The sequence below is a fragment of the Neolamprologus multifasciatus genome, chromosome 10, assembly GCF_963576455.1.
Source record: "Neolamprologus multifasciatus chromosome 10, fNeoMul1.2, whole genome shotgun sequence".
Taxonomy (NCBI): Eukaryota; Metazoa; Chordata; class Actinopteri; order Cichliformes; family Cichlidae; genus Neolamprologus; species Neolamprologus multifasciatus.
The window spans coordinates 18,865,454-18,880,715 of NC_140448.1; the positions used below are offsets into that span (position 1 = coordinate 18,865,454).

Consider the following 15,262-nt stretch of genomic DNA (forward strand, 5'->3'; position numbering starts at 1 on the left):
TTATATTTACAGAATTTTATTATGTTGCAAACAATGACATCCAGATATATTGATACACAACTTTTACTGTGCGTGTATGTGCATTTGTGAGTGTGTTTGTGTGTGTGTGTGTAAAGAGAGCAGTGAGACCACAGAAAGCAGAATGAAAACCCTGTGTGAGGGAGCCCTCAGTGGGTTAACAAGGCAGAGATAGCGAGCAAAAAAAGAGGGCACTGGGCGATTTCTCCAGGGCGACGTATACACACGCACAAACCTCAGGAAGAAAAAGGTGAGCCGGCTTATTTTCCTCTGTTAAACACACTTCTCGCTATGGGCTGTGTGCCTGTGCTCTCAGCAGCTTATGGATCATTAAGGTCCTGTGAGTGTCTACTAGAAAGCAAGTTTGTTAAAAGAGATGAAAGCGGCATGAATGAACACAGCGGGTGAGAAACTTTGCCTCCTCTCCCTCCTCTGACCATCAGAGCAGAGACGCTGGAGAGATTCTCCTGTCGTGACATACAAACACACACGCGCGCACTCACACGACGTAAACACACACGCTCACATGTGCACTTGCACAAAAAAACAAAACTCATGAGATTCATCTAGGGAGCCGCAGCCTGCTTCAGTTTTTCATCTTCATTGTCAGCGTCGTCTCCTGGACAGGCTCCACTTTTCCCCACCTCCCTCACACTTTCTCCATCACCAACCACACAGTGACAGACCACAACAATGGAGACATGGAGTAAAATAAAATTAAACTAAACCCCTCCAACAAAGAGGTGCTATTGGTATTCGTGCACTGTTAACCAGAACCCACCTAAGCCAGCACACAGATATTTACCCTTTGACCCGACGGGAAGTCATGAGAACGGTATGCAAATTTAACAGTAGAGAAATTTTTTTTTTTTGTTGTTGAATTAACCATGCAAGGATACTTCTTATTGTTTTTTTTTTCGAGTGTGTTTATGTGTCAGAGATTGCGTGACATTTATTAAGCGTACCCTACATCCAGAATAATTTACACAAAAGGACAATAGTCATCTTAATAGGGCTGGACCGATGTAGGGGAGGAGGGAGGGAGAGGGCAGCGAGGAGAGGGGAAAGCGGCCTTGGTCTACTATGGTTTGAAGTGCAGAGGGTTGGGGGTGGGCACAAGGAAGAGGGTGCAGGACAGGGTTGGGCTTTAGGGGTGGAGGTTGGGGGTGATTGAGGCAATCTCAGCGGCACTCCCACACTTTGACTGTCTGATCGACACTGCCCGTCACCACGTAGGGAGCAGTCTTGTGGAAATCTGCAAGAGAGGGAAACATCTGCTCAGACACATTCAACAAGTTCACACATCACAGAGTGAGCATCAGCTCCAGCTCAGGTTACAGAGCTTCATATACAGACAGCTTCATCTCTTGTCATATGTTATTTATTTATTTTTAAAAAGTGCGTCTCACCAAGAGAGGTAACAAAGTGTTCGTGGGCACTCAAGGTCTTCATGCAGCGTTTGTTCTTGTAGTCCCAGATCCTAATGGTCTTGTCATCAGCACAGCTTACTATGAATCTTCCTCCAGGGTGAAACAATATCCCGCGCACCCAGTTGTCATGTCCCACCTGCAGACACAAGACCGATTAGCTACCACACTCCTCACTATTCACCCACTGTGCAGCGACACTGGGGCTGACACTTCCGTTACTCACCAGAGTCATGAGGCAGATCCCGATGCTCACATCCCACATCTTGATCGTTTTATCTCTGGAGCCAGAGAGCAGGAAAGGCCCAGGTTTTCCACTCTTCTTATTCTATCACACAGACAGAGATAGGACGAGGCCATGAGAAACAGTGTTTGGTTGCAGCAAAGACGACAGTGAAGTTTGGTATGTGTAAAGATTCCTTCTAAGATATGAAGAGATCATTTTTCAGCTATGACAACATGATTTAAGGCAGGATTACGCTGCTCTGTGAGTCAGTCGGAGCCTGCACAACAGTCCAGTCCAGCCTAATGAATGTTTTTGCAGAGTGCTCAAATTGTAAATGAGGGCAATAATTCTACACTATTCACTAGAATAATTATGTAGTAACTCATAAGAGAGGTTGTCTGAATCATTAATAGCATCAGATCCTTCTTATTCACAAAACCCTGCTATACCACACCAAAGTAAAGTGGTTTATTACAGTAATTGTGCTGCTACTGAGGCAGACACTTTCATAGAACCCAATGTACATAAACATCCTCCTGGGTCCTGCAGCTGCCATATTCACCTCTGAGCCTGTAGCTTCTAGGATGGTGGGATGAGCGCTGTCGGGGGCCCAAGCGATGCACTCTACCACATGTTCGTGTTCCCGCAACTCAGCTTTGCACTCCTTTGAGGCAACCACCCAGACGCGCACCGTCTGGTCATTGGAGCAGCTGGCAATCAACGAGCCGTCCTGATTGGGACGCACCATCCTCACCCACTCCCTATGGCCTGTAAATGTCTTCACACAGTACCTACAGAAGAAAGTACAAGGTGATCTACAGAGAGCATGTTCAACTTATCCTAAATGCTTTACTACAGAGGGCTAAAACAGCATTGTTGGAATAAAGAATGAAATGTTTAAAGTTAACTTTAAACCTAGTTTAAGAACCTTAAAACATGCCTCTGTCTCACTTACCCAGTGGCCACCTCCCACATCTTGATAGTCTTATCTCTGGAGGCAGATACTATATGGTCACCATTTGGCATAATAGCTACAGATGACACATTGTGATCGTGGCCTGTAGGACAAAGTCAAAAGATTAGTTGGTCTGCTCTTAATAAGGCAGATACTTCCCAAATAAGACCGTCAATGTGTAAGATTTCTAAAACTTCACTAGGAAGAAAAAAAGAAAAGAAAATCAGAAGTGAACCCTTAGTGAGACTGTAAACCAAACATCTCAATCAGTCATACACACTTGTTAGAATTTTCTCCCAAAATGAATGGCAAGCCTCAGGCCACAAGGCCCAGATTAAACCAGAAACTTTCTGTTGTCTGTTGTGTTAACAAAACACAGCAAGATTAATAAAATACTGTGTGTAACACAAGTTACGATGGTGTAACTTAAAAGCCTTTGCAGGTGGTGTTTTGTAAATATTTCTTACCATGCATTGTTCGAATGCACTCAAAGCCCTGAAAATCCCAAAGTTTGATGCTCATATCAGCTGAACATGAAGCCAGAAGTTTTCCTGACTGGTCAAAGGAGATGTCCTGCACAGAGTCTGTGTGGCCTTTGAGGGTTCGCTCAAAGTCCCCTGCTTCATAGTCCCACACCTAAAATTACAGATGCAGGCAGTGAGGAACGCCAGTCCATAATGATCAAAAAGAACTTAATATTGAACCTAAAAAACACATGCACACAAAAGTGCATGTGTATTTAATCAAAAGTGATTAAATTGGTCATTATTGAACAGAATCATGACACAGGGTTGGGTTACAAAATGTAACAAAAATACTAAAAACAGAAAACATTTCAGCCTAATTAAAAAGTATACAATTTACTACCACAGTGTCAGTTAAATTCATTAAAACAAGAATGAACTTTGACGTTGGAAAGAAAAAGATTTGCACATTTCCCATAGTGCTGTGCTCTGGGAGTGCTCCCTCTGACAACACAAGCATCAGCCCATCTCCACATAGATGAGCAGTGACAAAGCAGAAAAAAATAAAACAGCGAAGAAGGGAGGAGGATGAAGGGAGGAGGGTGGAGGGGGAAGTGTGCTGAAGCCGAAACGCAGAGGATAAAAAGGGAGAGCAGCCTCAGATCTGCAGTACGGCTTTGATCTAAAGGGTCAGAGCTGCAGAGGATTCACTGTGCTGCAACAGTCTCCCTGATTTTGCTTATGAAATGCTGCTCAACACAGACACCACTGATTTGAAATCCCTCAGAGACATTTTCAAAGCAGTATAACTGACTTCAGATAAGGCATTTCAAAGATGTGAACAAAATGTGATGTGAACAAGAAGGAAAAAAAAAAAAAAAAAAAAAAGACAGCAGCAACTTATGACAGAAAAATGAATGCATAATTTATCAGAGTGACAGGTAGGACAGGTTCCAGCCCCTCAGTGACCTTGAATTAAATAAGCAGAAGAAGAAGATGGACAAATGTGTGAATGGCCGATACAGCTGTTAATTCTCCACTTTGATATGGTGAAAAAGGAGACGTTCTATTTTTCAGTATGGAAACTACACCTTCACGCTGCCCATATCTGTCTAATACAAGGTAAAAGCTCTCCTCTAAACTTGTTTTCTTAAACTGTGATAGAAATGTAAGGATTTAACTAACCATAAAATGAATGAAGTGCATGCAGGATTTGTAAGCAAGGTTCAAATGCAACTGACTGTATTTACTAATATTTTAACAGTATGCAAACGTTGTCTGGCAATACAGATGCAAACCTTAATGGTAGCATCCTCAGAAGCTGTGACCATGACCGAAAACACGGGGTGGAATATAACACGCGTGACCGGAGCACGGTGCCCACTCAAGGCGTATCTCTCTGGGGGGCGAGGGATCCACTCCTTGGGGTCGCGCTTCTGGCCCACAGACCCTCCGTGTGTCATCTCCTCTTTAGCCTCATTCAATTTTGACTCCAATTCCATCACCTGAAGTAAAGCAAGGAGGAGCAACAGGTTAAGAAATCCAGTGAGACAACACTTATCCCAATAAACAAAAAAAGTTTTCAAATTCATTAAGGCCATGGCTAAACGCAGCTATCACTTTACATAATGCATTGTGCTTACAAGTTTATTCCGCCATGTTAAAAATGTACAGCTAATCTCAAACGTGTTTTCATTTGTTACCTTCTTCTGTAATCTGATAACCGAGGTCCACTTCTTTTCCAACAGCCCTGCATACTTCTTATCTACTTCTTCATTCTGTGAACCAAGTAAAAGACAACAAATGTTCCCCCTCATTAAAATAACATGTGCAACTTTTTGGTCATTTCTGTGCATCGACCTCATCATACCATATCTAACTCTGCCTCTTTCTTGAAAGTGGAATACGCCTCCTCGTAGCCATTGGAACGAAGATAGTCAGCTATGGCCCGGTTTCTGACGAAAAAAAAAATTACAACACCACAGTCATTTTTCTTTTGTTTAAAGGTTTAATCTCAAGATTTAACCAACTCTTTGGAAATGCAGTTTCTGTGAAACCACTGGAGTCCAAAGCAAATTTCTGCAAGAGGAAAATTAAGTATATTGTATCATATATCATTCTAACATTTCTAATCTTACGTGACAAACATGACCTGAGCCAAGTTGTGCCAAATCAAACACATGTCGATAAAGTCAAGGTGATGTCGACATTTATTAAGTAGCAAGTCTACCCCAACCGAAATGCTGGTTTTTGAAAGAGGGCAGACTGCACCCCGTCTTATGATGGGGGCTTTGGGATTCAAGTTTCACAGTTCCCCTCCCCTTAAAAGTTGGGCAGTTTGAGCAGGTGCCAGAGGAAATTCTAACCCTTCATTGAAGAAAACAAAACGTAAGGACCCGATCACTGGGAAACTGTGTGTTGTGCTGCTATGGAAACCAAAGACTTGCCACAGAAAGAGTCCTGAACACCGAGTGTGGATGACACGAAGCCCATAACCCGCAAGCACATGGAAACGCATACCGAGCATGCAAATACACACATACAGAGTTATATAAATGATTGTAAGGGCTCTTTTATAAGATGAGGGGTGAATATTTCATGAGTAAGTGAGCTAAATTTAGGCTGCAGCTTTGGGGTTACTTCGAATGTCTGATAAATCCTGTCTGCTATTGCCTTTCAACAGGATTTCCACTGATTTCTTCGTTTCGGGGTTTTTCAGACCTTTATTGCAACAAGACAGCAAAGAGAAGACAGAAAAGCTGGGAGAAAGACCAGTGGGGGACAGAAAAACAAACAAACAACAAAACAAACCCCCTGCACAGTAAGTACTCTTGGGCCAGATTCAAACCTGAGCCTCTGTGTTGGTGTTATGGTATATGGGTCGCCCAATTAATAAGCATAGGGGTTTTTCAGGTTTTTCATGAGCTAAACCAGCCATGATCAAACCTGTTTTTTTTTTTTTAATGTTCTACATTTTGAAGTCCAATGGCGAGTTAAACTCCTAAAACTTTTTGTACTGTCTGGACTGTGAGATCAGACAGTCATTCACCACGGAAGAAGGCTGCCCACATTAAACAGCCATCACTTTGTTCAGTTCCTCCTCCTGGCACACCCCACTCATTTATTTGCTCCTGTCATGCGGGGTTATGAAATATTCACCAAGCAGCTAACAAGTGAAGCACCATAAAGTGCACATCTCTTCACACTTCCTATAATATGTTCTTGTAAGGCAGTGTTTTGTATCAGGACTAGAAAATACAAAATTTACAACAAAAAAAAAAAAAAGGCTCATTTATAGAAAGTGCCCCCCTCCCTCTCCTCAAGTCCTGTCAGTTTACATGTCCATTCTTGTTTGTATGTTTAAGAAGGCTGCATTCCCACATATTTACATCAGGGCACTCACAGTTCATCTCTTTGTCTCTGTGACAGCACCATGGTGGCTGCTGTTCACTCCCTCTCAGGGAGGTGAGGATGAGGTGATGTGGGAGGGGAGGGGGAAGTCTGGTTCGTAAGTGTCTGGTGGTGAGGTGCCCGATCCCTCAGAACTTTCTCCTCCAGAGGTGCAAAGGTGGGGAAAGTAAAGGTGCCGGGCAGAGCAAGATGATCTGGAGATACTGCCGTCACCCAAATGTCAGGATCAGGTTCCACGAGTTCTCACAAAGGTCCAAATCTGTCTCACTGAACAGATGAGCCCATCACCTGATGAAGAAAGGAGAGGGAGAAGAGCAGTGGATTAAACATACATAATACATAATACATATATGCAGTATTCAGACATACAGAAACAGGGGACACATGAATTACAATCTAGAAGAATTCTCCAACAGTAAAGTCAGTGGTAAAAGAATATGAAACTTTTCAACACCACATTTTGGAGCCAACAAACTTTCCAATATTTTTTTTTAAAGCAGATTTTATTTGTGATTCCAGAATAGGAATGTGAGCAGCTAGATGTTTAAATACTGCTGTTTGTAGTGATGCAACGGATCAAAAGTCTCACAGTTCGGATCGGATCACGTTTTTTTCATCACGGATTGGATCAATTTTCAGATCAGCGGAAGAAAAAAAAAGACGACAAAAATTTAACTCGCCATTTACTTATTTAAGTACTTTTTGCCTATTAAAAAACATTCAACTCAAGATTCATTCCTCGCTGTGATTTAATGAGCGGTCACTGTCACGTAGCTTTCCGTTGCCCTGGAGGTCCACCCATTTGTAGTTAGGGCAACAGAAGATGCCTGGGACAGCTCAGCCATAACTTTAAACTTTTCCTGCTCATACATGCTTGGAGCGATCTTGTCACTGAAGTGGACGCGCGACGGGATATTATAGCGTGGCTCAAGCGCTGACCATAGCTATCACTTGACAGACTGATCACGTGCACCATACACATACTTTTTTCTTCTTTTTTGAATCTTCGGATCACGTGTGTGCCGAACCGTGGAGTGGGATTGGTTCGGATTACGGATCAACCATGATCCATTGCACCTCTACTGGTTTGTTAATCAAATTACTCTAATCTTTCCTGTTATTAAGATGTTCCGATGGCACTGTTCCCACTCAGTGATGGGGAGTTGAAAACAACAACAACAACAAAAAAAAGATAGATTATAGATGATAACTGTGTTAATGAGTGCTGTTCTGCAGTAGTCTGACGTAGAACATGACTGATTGATTATACAAAGCAATGTGTTCTGCACACGCGCGTGGACGTTAACCTACAAAGGTGGAACGCACACACAGTAACAAATGCAATTTGACTTTTGCAGAATGCTAATCTTAAAGGCGCAATTTAGTACAGTGGAACCCCGACTTATGAAATTAATCCGTTCCCGAGGGTCTTTCGTATCTCAAAGATTTTCGTAAGTCGAAGCACCCATTGCGCGTTTTGAGTGAGGCGATGCTGAACGATAGGCTAATTGCTAACTAGAACAACAATACGTCGTTCAAGTGGAACAGCGAACCGCAAGTACGGAAGCCAAGGGATTGTCACATGATTTGGAAGGCATTGTAGGCTCAGCCAATCAACCACAGAAATGATTTTTGGTATTAATTTATCTTTATTTTACATGGAAGTCCCACTGAAATCAAATCTCTTTGACGTGACCAAGGTAACAGCCACGCGAGACACAGTATAGGATATACTATATACACAGGGGTGCACATAAGTGGTCCGCAGGTGCGCATGTGCTGTCAAAATAAAAGACGCACCATATAAGAAGTTGCAATGCACGTTTGCATACATAAGATTTTCTGGAAGAGGACAGACATTCGCTTAGAACTCTTAAAGCTGTTGAAGAAGCAAGCTCCTTTAAGCAGTTACTTTGGTGTTCCTACACCTCCAAAGAAATGTCAGAAAGAGTCCGAACCGCAAAAGAAGCGCGTATTCTCGGAAAAGTGGTTGCAGGAGGTGAGCTGGCTTCAAACAAATGATGAACACACAGAGTGCAGAATATGCTGTGAAAATCCCACTCTAGCAGACAAAAACAGTGCCTTTTATATGTACGCAAACACACGTTGCAACTTATTATCTGGTGCGCATCTTTTATTTTGACAGCGCATGCGCACCTGCGGACCACTTATGTGCACCCCTGGCTATATACAAATAGCCACAAAACAAAAACTTGACTCTAGTGACTCTAGCAGACCCTTGTCGTTTTCTTTTAATGCCTTTAAATTCACAAGAAATATAAGACCATTGAAGTTTAGGCCTTTCTGTAAACTACTCCATGTTTAATTTTTAAAACAATTAGCAGCTGATTCTGTTGATCTTACCGGCATCACTTTAGACCAACCGCCATGTTTACTGTGTCAGGTTAACACTGGCCTTTACCTTGTACAACATCTCTCTTTGTTCTTGCTTACAACATTACTCTGGATTTTGGAACCACATAACCACCCTGAAAAAAGAGTAAGTCAGCATCTTGTGTTTAAAAACAAAAAAAAAACAAAACAAAACCCCCCCTCACTATTCTGTGATTTTGTAGCTAACATGAACACATGCTTAGTGAGCTTCAATGCTGCTGGCACCTGGGGCCACGATAGCACTAAGCTCCTTAGTGGCCTAGACCAGACGACTTCAAGTTGTGACACAGACCACAAGTCCTTCATACAGCTGACAGTGCAATGTAAAGAAGAGACTGGATGGTCGCTAAAAGGATTAACCCCAGACACCGACAGAGGACCATAAGAGCATGTTGCCCTTGTTTATGTCACAGTCTGCTGCATTGTTCTCGTCCACTTCACCCTTTAGACCGCCTTAAGATAAATGAAAACTGCAAGGTGCCTCACTGGAAACTGTTCATAATAATATTTATATTTTACAGATGAGCATCTGCTTAAAACGGAAGCAGTCAACCACTGCAAACCTTTAGCCTGTAATATCCTAGAAGGAGCTCCTCTCTCCTGCCTGCAAACATGATGACTGACTGAGATGACAGGACAGAGCAAATGATTTTAGCTGATCTCATCTCTCACCATGGTGTAAAAACAGCGATTTGACCAAACATACCATGCTCCATCTATTACAGAACCAAGACAATCTCTGTTACTTCTGCACCTGCCCGACACTCCTGAACATCACCATTAAGGAGAAAATATTTTAAAAGAACACACAGGCAAAAGTTATTGCAAATAAATAAATAAAAATTGAAGAACGGTTTAAAATTCACAAACACCTTTTTAAATCTTCTAAGTTATTACACTGAGAGGCAAATGTGTTTAGTTACAAGGTTAGGACAAAAGGAACTCATGCGGGGGCGATTTGTTTGCAACCTTACCTTCTCTTAAATGAAAAAAAAAATTAAATAAAATACAAAAATTATTTTAATGAGTTTTCTACACAAAGATATAAACAAATAAAAAATGAAAACCATACGCACTTATTAGTGTATGAACATAACTGCTTATTTTCTAGTTAGAAACCGGGTGTTGTATCATTTGTAAACATTCACATAATCATTAAGCTATTAGAAACATGTTTATGCCACATTTATTTAAGACACACCTCTATTTCTACCACTAACTAGCCTCTATATGTGAATTCATGAAGTTTATGAATGCAGCTTGCTAACCAACTTCAGTAGCACTGGATAATAACTTCATAGTCTCGGTTCAAATATGTCAACTTATGACTTGAAGAAACCCAATAAGGTGGCTGAAAAAGCACCAACACTGAAGCTTCAAAATGTGTAGTCCAAACAGTGGGTGGATACGACCATCTTTTATACCATCTATTATTCTCCCTCACTTTTCCCAAGATCTGGTTTCAGGTATAACAAAATGACCAATGGGTAACTTCATGGTAGCGGGTCCATTTTTCATACTGTCTGATACACAGAAGTAGCTAGAGAACAGTTCAGATTAGATATGAAACTGAAACCGTTTCAGTGAGACGGTTAAACAAATAAGCATGCGTTCAAAGAACCAGCCCAATAATTAGTTAAGTGCATTTATGCAATCCTATAATCACAAGATTTAAGATTTTGATTTTTAATGGCTGAGCTTACAATAACAAAGGGAAAAGACAGCGTCCCCTTTCTTCTGTCTTCAAAACACACAGTTCCTACAGTGCAGGATTCTTTTTTTTTTTTTTTTACAATTATAGAAAGAAGGAACCTTTGAAAAGAAAAGTCAAATTAAACAACCTTGTGACTGCCCATAGGTGTGCAGCCATGGGTCACAGCAGCCAGCAACTGACTGTGGAAGATTTAAAGAATATCTGAGAAATGACACTTCTATGATACTTGGTGATTTCTGCAAGCAATTGATTGTGCATTTACATAAAAAGAATATAATCATACTATGATATTGCCCTATGTGATTTAATTGCTAAACCTTTATTATTAAACCAATGCCAACGTCTTTAGATGGACAAACAAGCCAACGTGGTGTCATCGGCACATTATCCATGACGCGATCAGTAGAGTGTACACAGCATACCGAACACTTTCAATTTAGCAGTCAGTGAAAAGGACAGAGATGTCCTCCCATCTTGCTCCCGACGCTCATCATCATCCACAAAGCTCTTCACGCCTCTCACCAAGAGCTACAAATGTACCCATGAAATACTCTCAAACCGTGAAGGTGAAAGATGACTAAGCCCCCAATAAGACTACAATAACAGGCAGTGATGTCAGCTACGCCTCAGCTCCTCCTGACTCAAATACGCGTTATGTTCAGTTTAACAAGCAACATGCACAGGTGACCCAGACCTTACCGCACTTGTCAAATGAACACTGTATAAACGCACCGCTATCTAAGCGATGTAGAAATTCATTACTAATTGTAATGATGCAATCATGAGAATAATTTCACTGAACCTGCTAGGCACTCCTACATTCACTATGTTCTTATCAACCAAACTACTTTACAATGATAAGGCAAGATTTTACCCAGGCTCAAAATGGGACTTTGCAGAAGGAGACTACATACGTGAGCAAGACTAGTCCACATACAGTTAAGGCCAACGTCTCAGCTACCCTACTTAAAAGAAGTCTATGCATTTCCCTGTTATTTCTTGTCACTTCACACAACAAAATCTATTCTATTTTACAACCAAGTAAATTAATCACCATTTACAAAAAATAATAACAATGAATGTCTATGAAGGTTCTCAGTCATCCAGGTCATCGTAGTCAAAGGAGCTTGACAATGAATAATAAAACTTTAAATTCTCTGTCCTGGGTTATTTTGCTTTGGAAGACAACTTAAAGCCTCTTTTTTTCAACTTCAAAGTATAGACAGGAAGAAAAAAAAATTCTGCACATTATAAAACAGGAAAATAAAATAAATACACTGGAGAAGCTGAATCAAAAGCATGATCTAAAAACTGACTTGGCATGGTCTATAGCCAATTTAAACCATCACTTTTTTTTTATTTGTTTGAAATTTGTTTAAAATAAAGACTTTCAGAAATGTTTGGGTTCTTCACTTAAGCTATTAGTTATACACCATGATAACAGAGCCTACAGGCAGAGATTAGAAACAGAACTAATCATGCCTTTTTAACTCCTTGATAAAATGTACAGCCTGTGGGTACACGTGTCCCGACTGAGTTTATGACTAGACAGAGGGGCATATGTTGTTTTGTTATTTAGATAAGACATAATTTCACAATGTTTACATGCAGACCCAATGAAACAAAAAGGTGACAAAAACCAACCAAACCCATTAGTATTTGCTCAGTTTGTGTCAAACTGCTGAGCAATGCCCCTCCTTATGGATGACCTTCAGGCCAAACAAGTCCCTTCTTGCACAGACTAAAGCATATAGCAATGTTTGCTTACTAACCAAACATCATGACAAAGCAATCTGTTTTATTCCACTTGCAAGCCCTGATACTTAAGATTTTTTTAATTATGTCATTTAAGTTTATTCTATTAGTCTAGAACTTCAGCTTAAAAGTAATTCTCGCGACCAAAGTGCTGCCAACAGTGACAGCCCATGACATAAAAAATCCAAACTATTTAACAATCTTAAAAATGGTACCAAAAAATACCCAAACAACTACAACAAAAACCTGCATATTAATAGATGCAGGCATCGCAAACATATTATAAACAAATCAGAAATGTATGCATAAATGTAGCACTGAATTGAACCTTTACCTTAGTATATAAAATATCATTTCACGCTATAAGATGGACAGTCTATTGAACAAGCACTGGCCTTCGCGTTCCGTGTTATGCAATAGCAACTGGTAGACAAATCAATAGTGATTCAATTAGCAAAATTGGGCTTAGAAGAGAGTTTTGTGCACAGCAATTTAAATCTGCATAGTATTTTTCCATCAGACTCCACTCTGAATGCAATTCCTAAAATGCAGGTTTAAATATAGAGGAAAACTACCAAATGTCCCAAGACTGCTTCATGTATTACAAATCATAGACGAGTTTTAAAATCTGGATAGGGTGACGTCTTTCTAAGCCTCTGTGGCCACAAGGGCAAAGTTGCAGTACAGCCTCAGCAACGCCCTTTCCAGCTAGCGTTAGCTTAGCACGACAAGTGCACCAAGTCCGCTAATAATCACACGCTGGATTCCTGGATCACCACACCGTCAACATAACAAAATATACAAAGGGCGTCTGTCCACACCAACGAACAGCTAAAACATCCAGCCGCTTGTTTGACAAAAAATAACTGCTACCCGATATATGTGAAGGCGGAGAGGGTATGAGCCCCAAGTTTGGGATGTTATTGCCAATATTCCCAATAGGAGACAACACAAAAGGCTTCAACTTTAAAATTCAGAACCTTAATTTAGGCGTTTTCCAGCCGCATCAGATCCTTTGCAGCTGACCGTGAGAAATATGACAGCACCCAGGTTAGCTCAGCCGGCTAGCACACCACGTTAGCTCATCCGAACTTCCATAAATAGGCGTAGCTAACGTTAGCTCGATCTACAGGGAGGGTTCACAACAAGCGCCCCGATGCAAGTCATGCATAGCCCGAGAGTCGCGACACTTGCTTTTAAAAATCCCAGTCACACTCGGGGGCGTTGAATAACCTCACCGTGAGACTGTCTCAACGTTCAACCTCCGAGTCGATGATCTTATGCGGGCGAACTTTTGCCACTTAGCTTAGCTCTCGGCCTCTCCGCCATTTTGAGGTTGGAACGGGAAAGCGCAGACACTGCAGGCAATTCGTCGTCAAAATAACAAGTCTCACTAAGTGCCAAAACAAAAATACACATTTGTTACAACTAATAACTTACCATAAGGCAAATCTCATTCTCATATCGTCTTTCCTGGCCCGAGCATGCGACGGAATACCCTGGTTTTGATGTGATAATGGGACTTTTCGCATCACCCGGCACGGACGGTCAGATTTTTCTCCTCTTGGTACCACCGCATTCGCCCGGCCCAGCTAACGGTCGCGGTTGGGTATCGGGAGCGCGCACGTTCACATGAATGGTGGTGCGCAGCGTACAGATATCACGCTCTAAATATCACGCTTTAATTTTTTTTTCTAAATTAAAGGAAAAAAAACATAGTCACCATAAGTCATTTTTATTGTCAGCTGCATCCATGTTTTGATTTGAATAGATGAAATTACACCGCCATGCTTCGGCTCTACAGATGTTTATTTATGCTAAACAACTCACAGGAAGCTATATCAGAAATACTCGGATAGTTTTCAGATGGAATGATATATAAAATATATAAAACTGTCGCTGTTTTTATGAAGTAGAAAGGCAATTTCAAACCCAATCCTCTCATTTTTAAGCTTTCTGTTATTATATAATAGAAGAATAAAAAAAATAAGATGATATTAATGACAACTAAATTGTGGTTCAGATCTAAATCAGTCTCACACAATAAAATGTATTCATTGAAGTGCCCCCAGCCTTTCTACCTATTCTCACTCGAATGTTACTTGATTAACACAAGTAACATAAATGTTGGACTTTCAGGTCTGTGGCCTATCGCACAATACAAAACACACACTTAATATAAGCCTATAAAATAGTTACTTTAAAAAAAATCTATTTCTTCGGCATAATGGGAACTCATCTACTCTACTTTGTTCTGAGAAATGCTCATGGCACAAGTGTGAAACCCAGTGGACACTCAGGGTAGTGCAAGAAGACGACATGCCATATCACAATCTGAGATATTAAACACTGTGGCTATATATATTTTTTCTCTGTATACGCAGTGTAAAACTTACTGTGCTTTTCCATTCATCTAGCAGCACAATTCTTGGTTTTATTCATCTAATTTCACGACAAAAAGGAAGTGAGTTGAACGTGTTTGCCATCACGTACAGTGCTGTACAGTTCGGCAAGAGCTTTATTATGGCACTGATAATCTATGTCTACTGACAACAGCAGAGCAAAGTCCTCTTTTAACAGGAGACAGGTGCACCTGGGTGACCTGCTTAATAACGGCATTGTTTTGCCTCGCTTTCATCCGCCATTGCTGCTCATTGTCCACGGTCACTTTCACAGATCATGCAGGTGTCCCATTGTGGTTGTGGTTTTAGTTTATATGTCAGTATTGTTGTTTGTACTCCACAGAACTTAACAACTGATTTTCAAGCTCTTCCGTTTTCACTTTTACTTTTCCTTTAAACTCAGCCCGGAGCTCGTCAATTTCTTTTCCACTAGAAAGGAAAAGGAAAAACATATATACAGTGAGAGGGAAAAACACATTTACATGAACAATTTTAA

The 15,262-nt window shown here is 40.9% G+C and overlaps 2 protein-coding genes across 4 annotated transcripts in view; both read right to left on the reverse strand.

The window, feature by feature from the left end:
- LOC146510090 (lissencephaly-1 homolog A-like) lies at nt 1-6,636 on the reverse strand. The gene is made up of 10 exons (XM_085174527.1): nt 6,494-6,636; nt 4,961-5,045; nt 4,794-4,868; nt 4,389-4,595; nt 3,094-3,262; nt 2,627-2,729; nt 2,234-2,462; nt 1,672-1,773; nt 1,428-1,584; nt 1-1,273 (listed from the first exon to the last, which is right to left on the reverse strand). Exons 1-10 carry the CDS (start codon nt 6,523-6,525, stop codon nt 1,200-1,202), a joined length of 1,233 nt encoding a protein of 410 aa, XP_085030653.1. The 5' UTR covers nt 6,526-6,636; the 3' UTR covers nt 1-1,199.
- LOC146510091 (clustered mitochondria protein homolog) overlaps nt 6,606-15,262 on the reverse strand; it is a 24,526-nt gene continuing 15,869 nt past the window's right edge. For 2 of the 3 annotated variants that reach the window (XM_085174491.1, XM_085174489.1), the window contains exons 30-31: nt 13,805-15,195; nt 6,606-6,789 (exon numbers count right to left, since the gene is read on the reverse strand). In XM_085174491.1, the coding sequence (XP_085030617.1) occupies nt 15,084-15,195 (112 nt within the window). In that variant the 3' untranslated portion in view covers nt 6,606-6,789; nt 13,805-15,083. Of the gene's footprint in view, nt 6,790-13,804; nt 15,196-15,262 lie in introns of those variants that run through there. The other variant, XM_085174490.1, reaches the window with a different exon arrangement.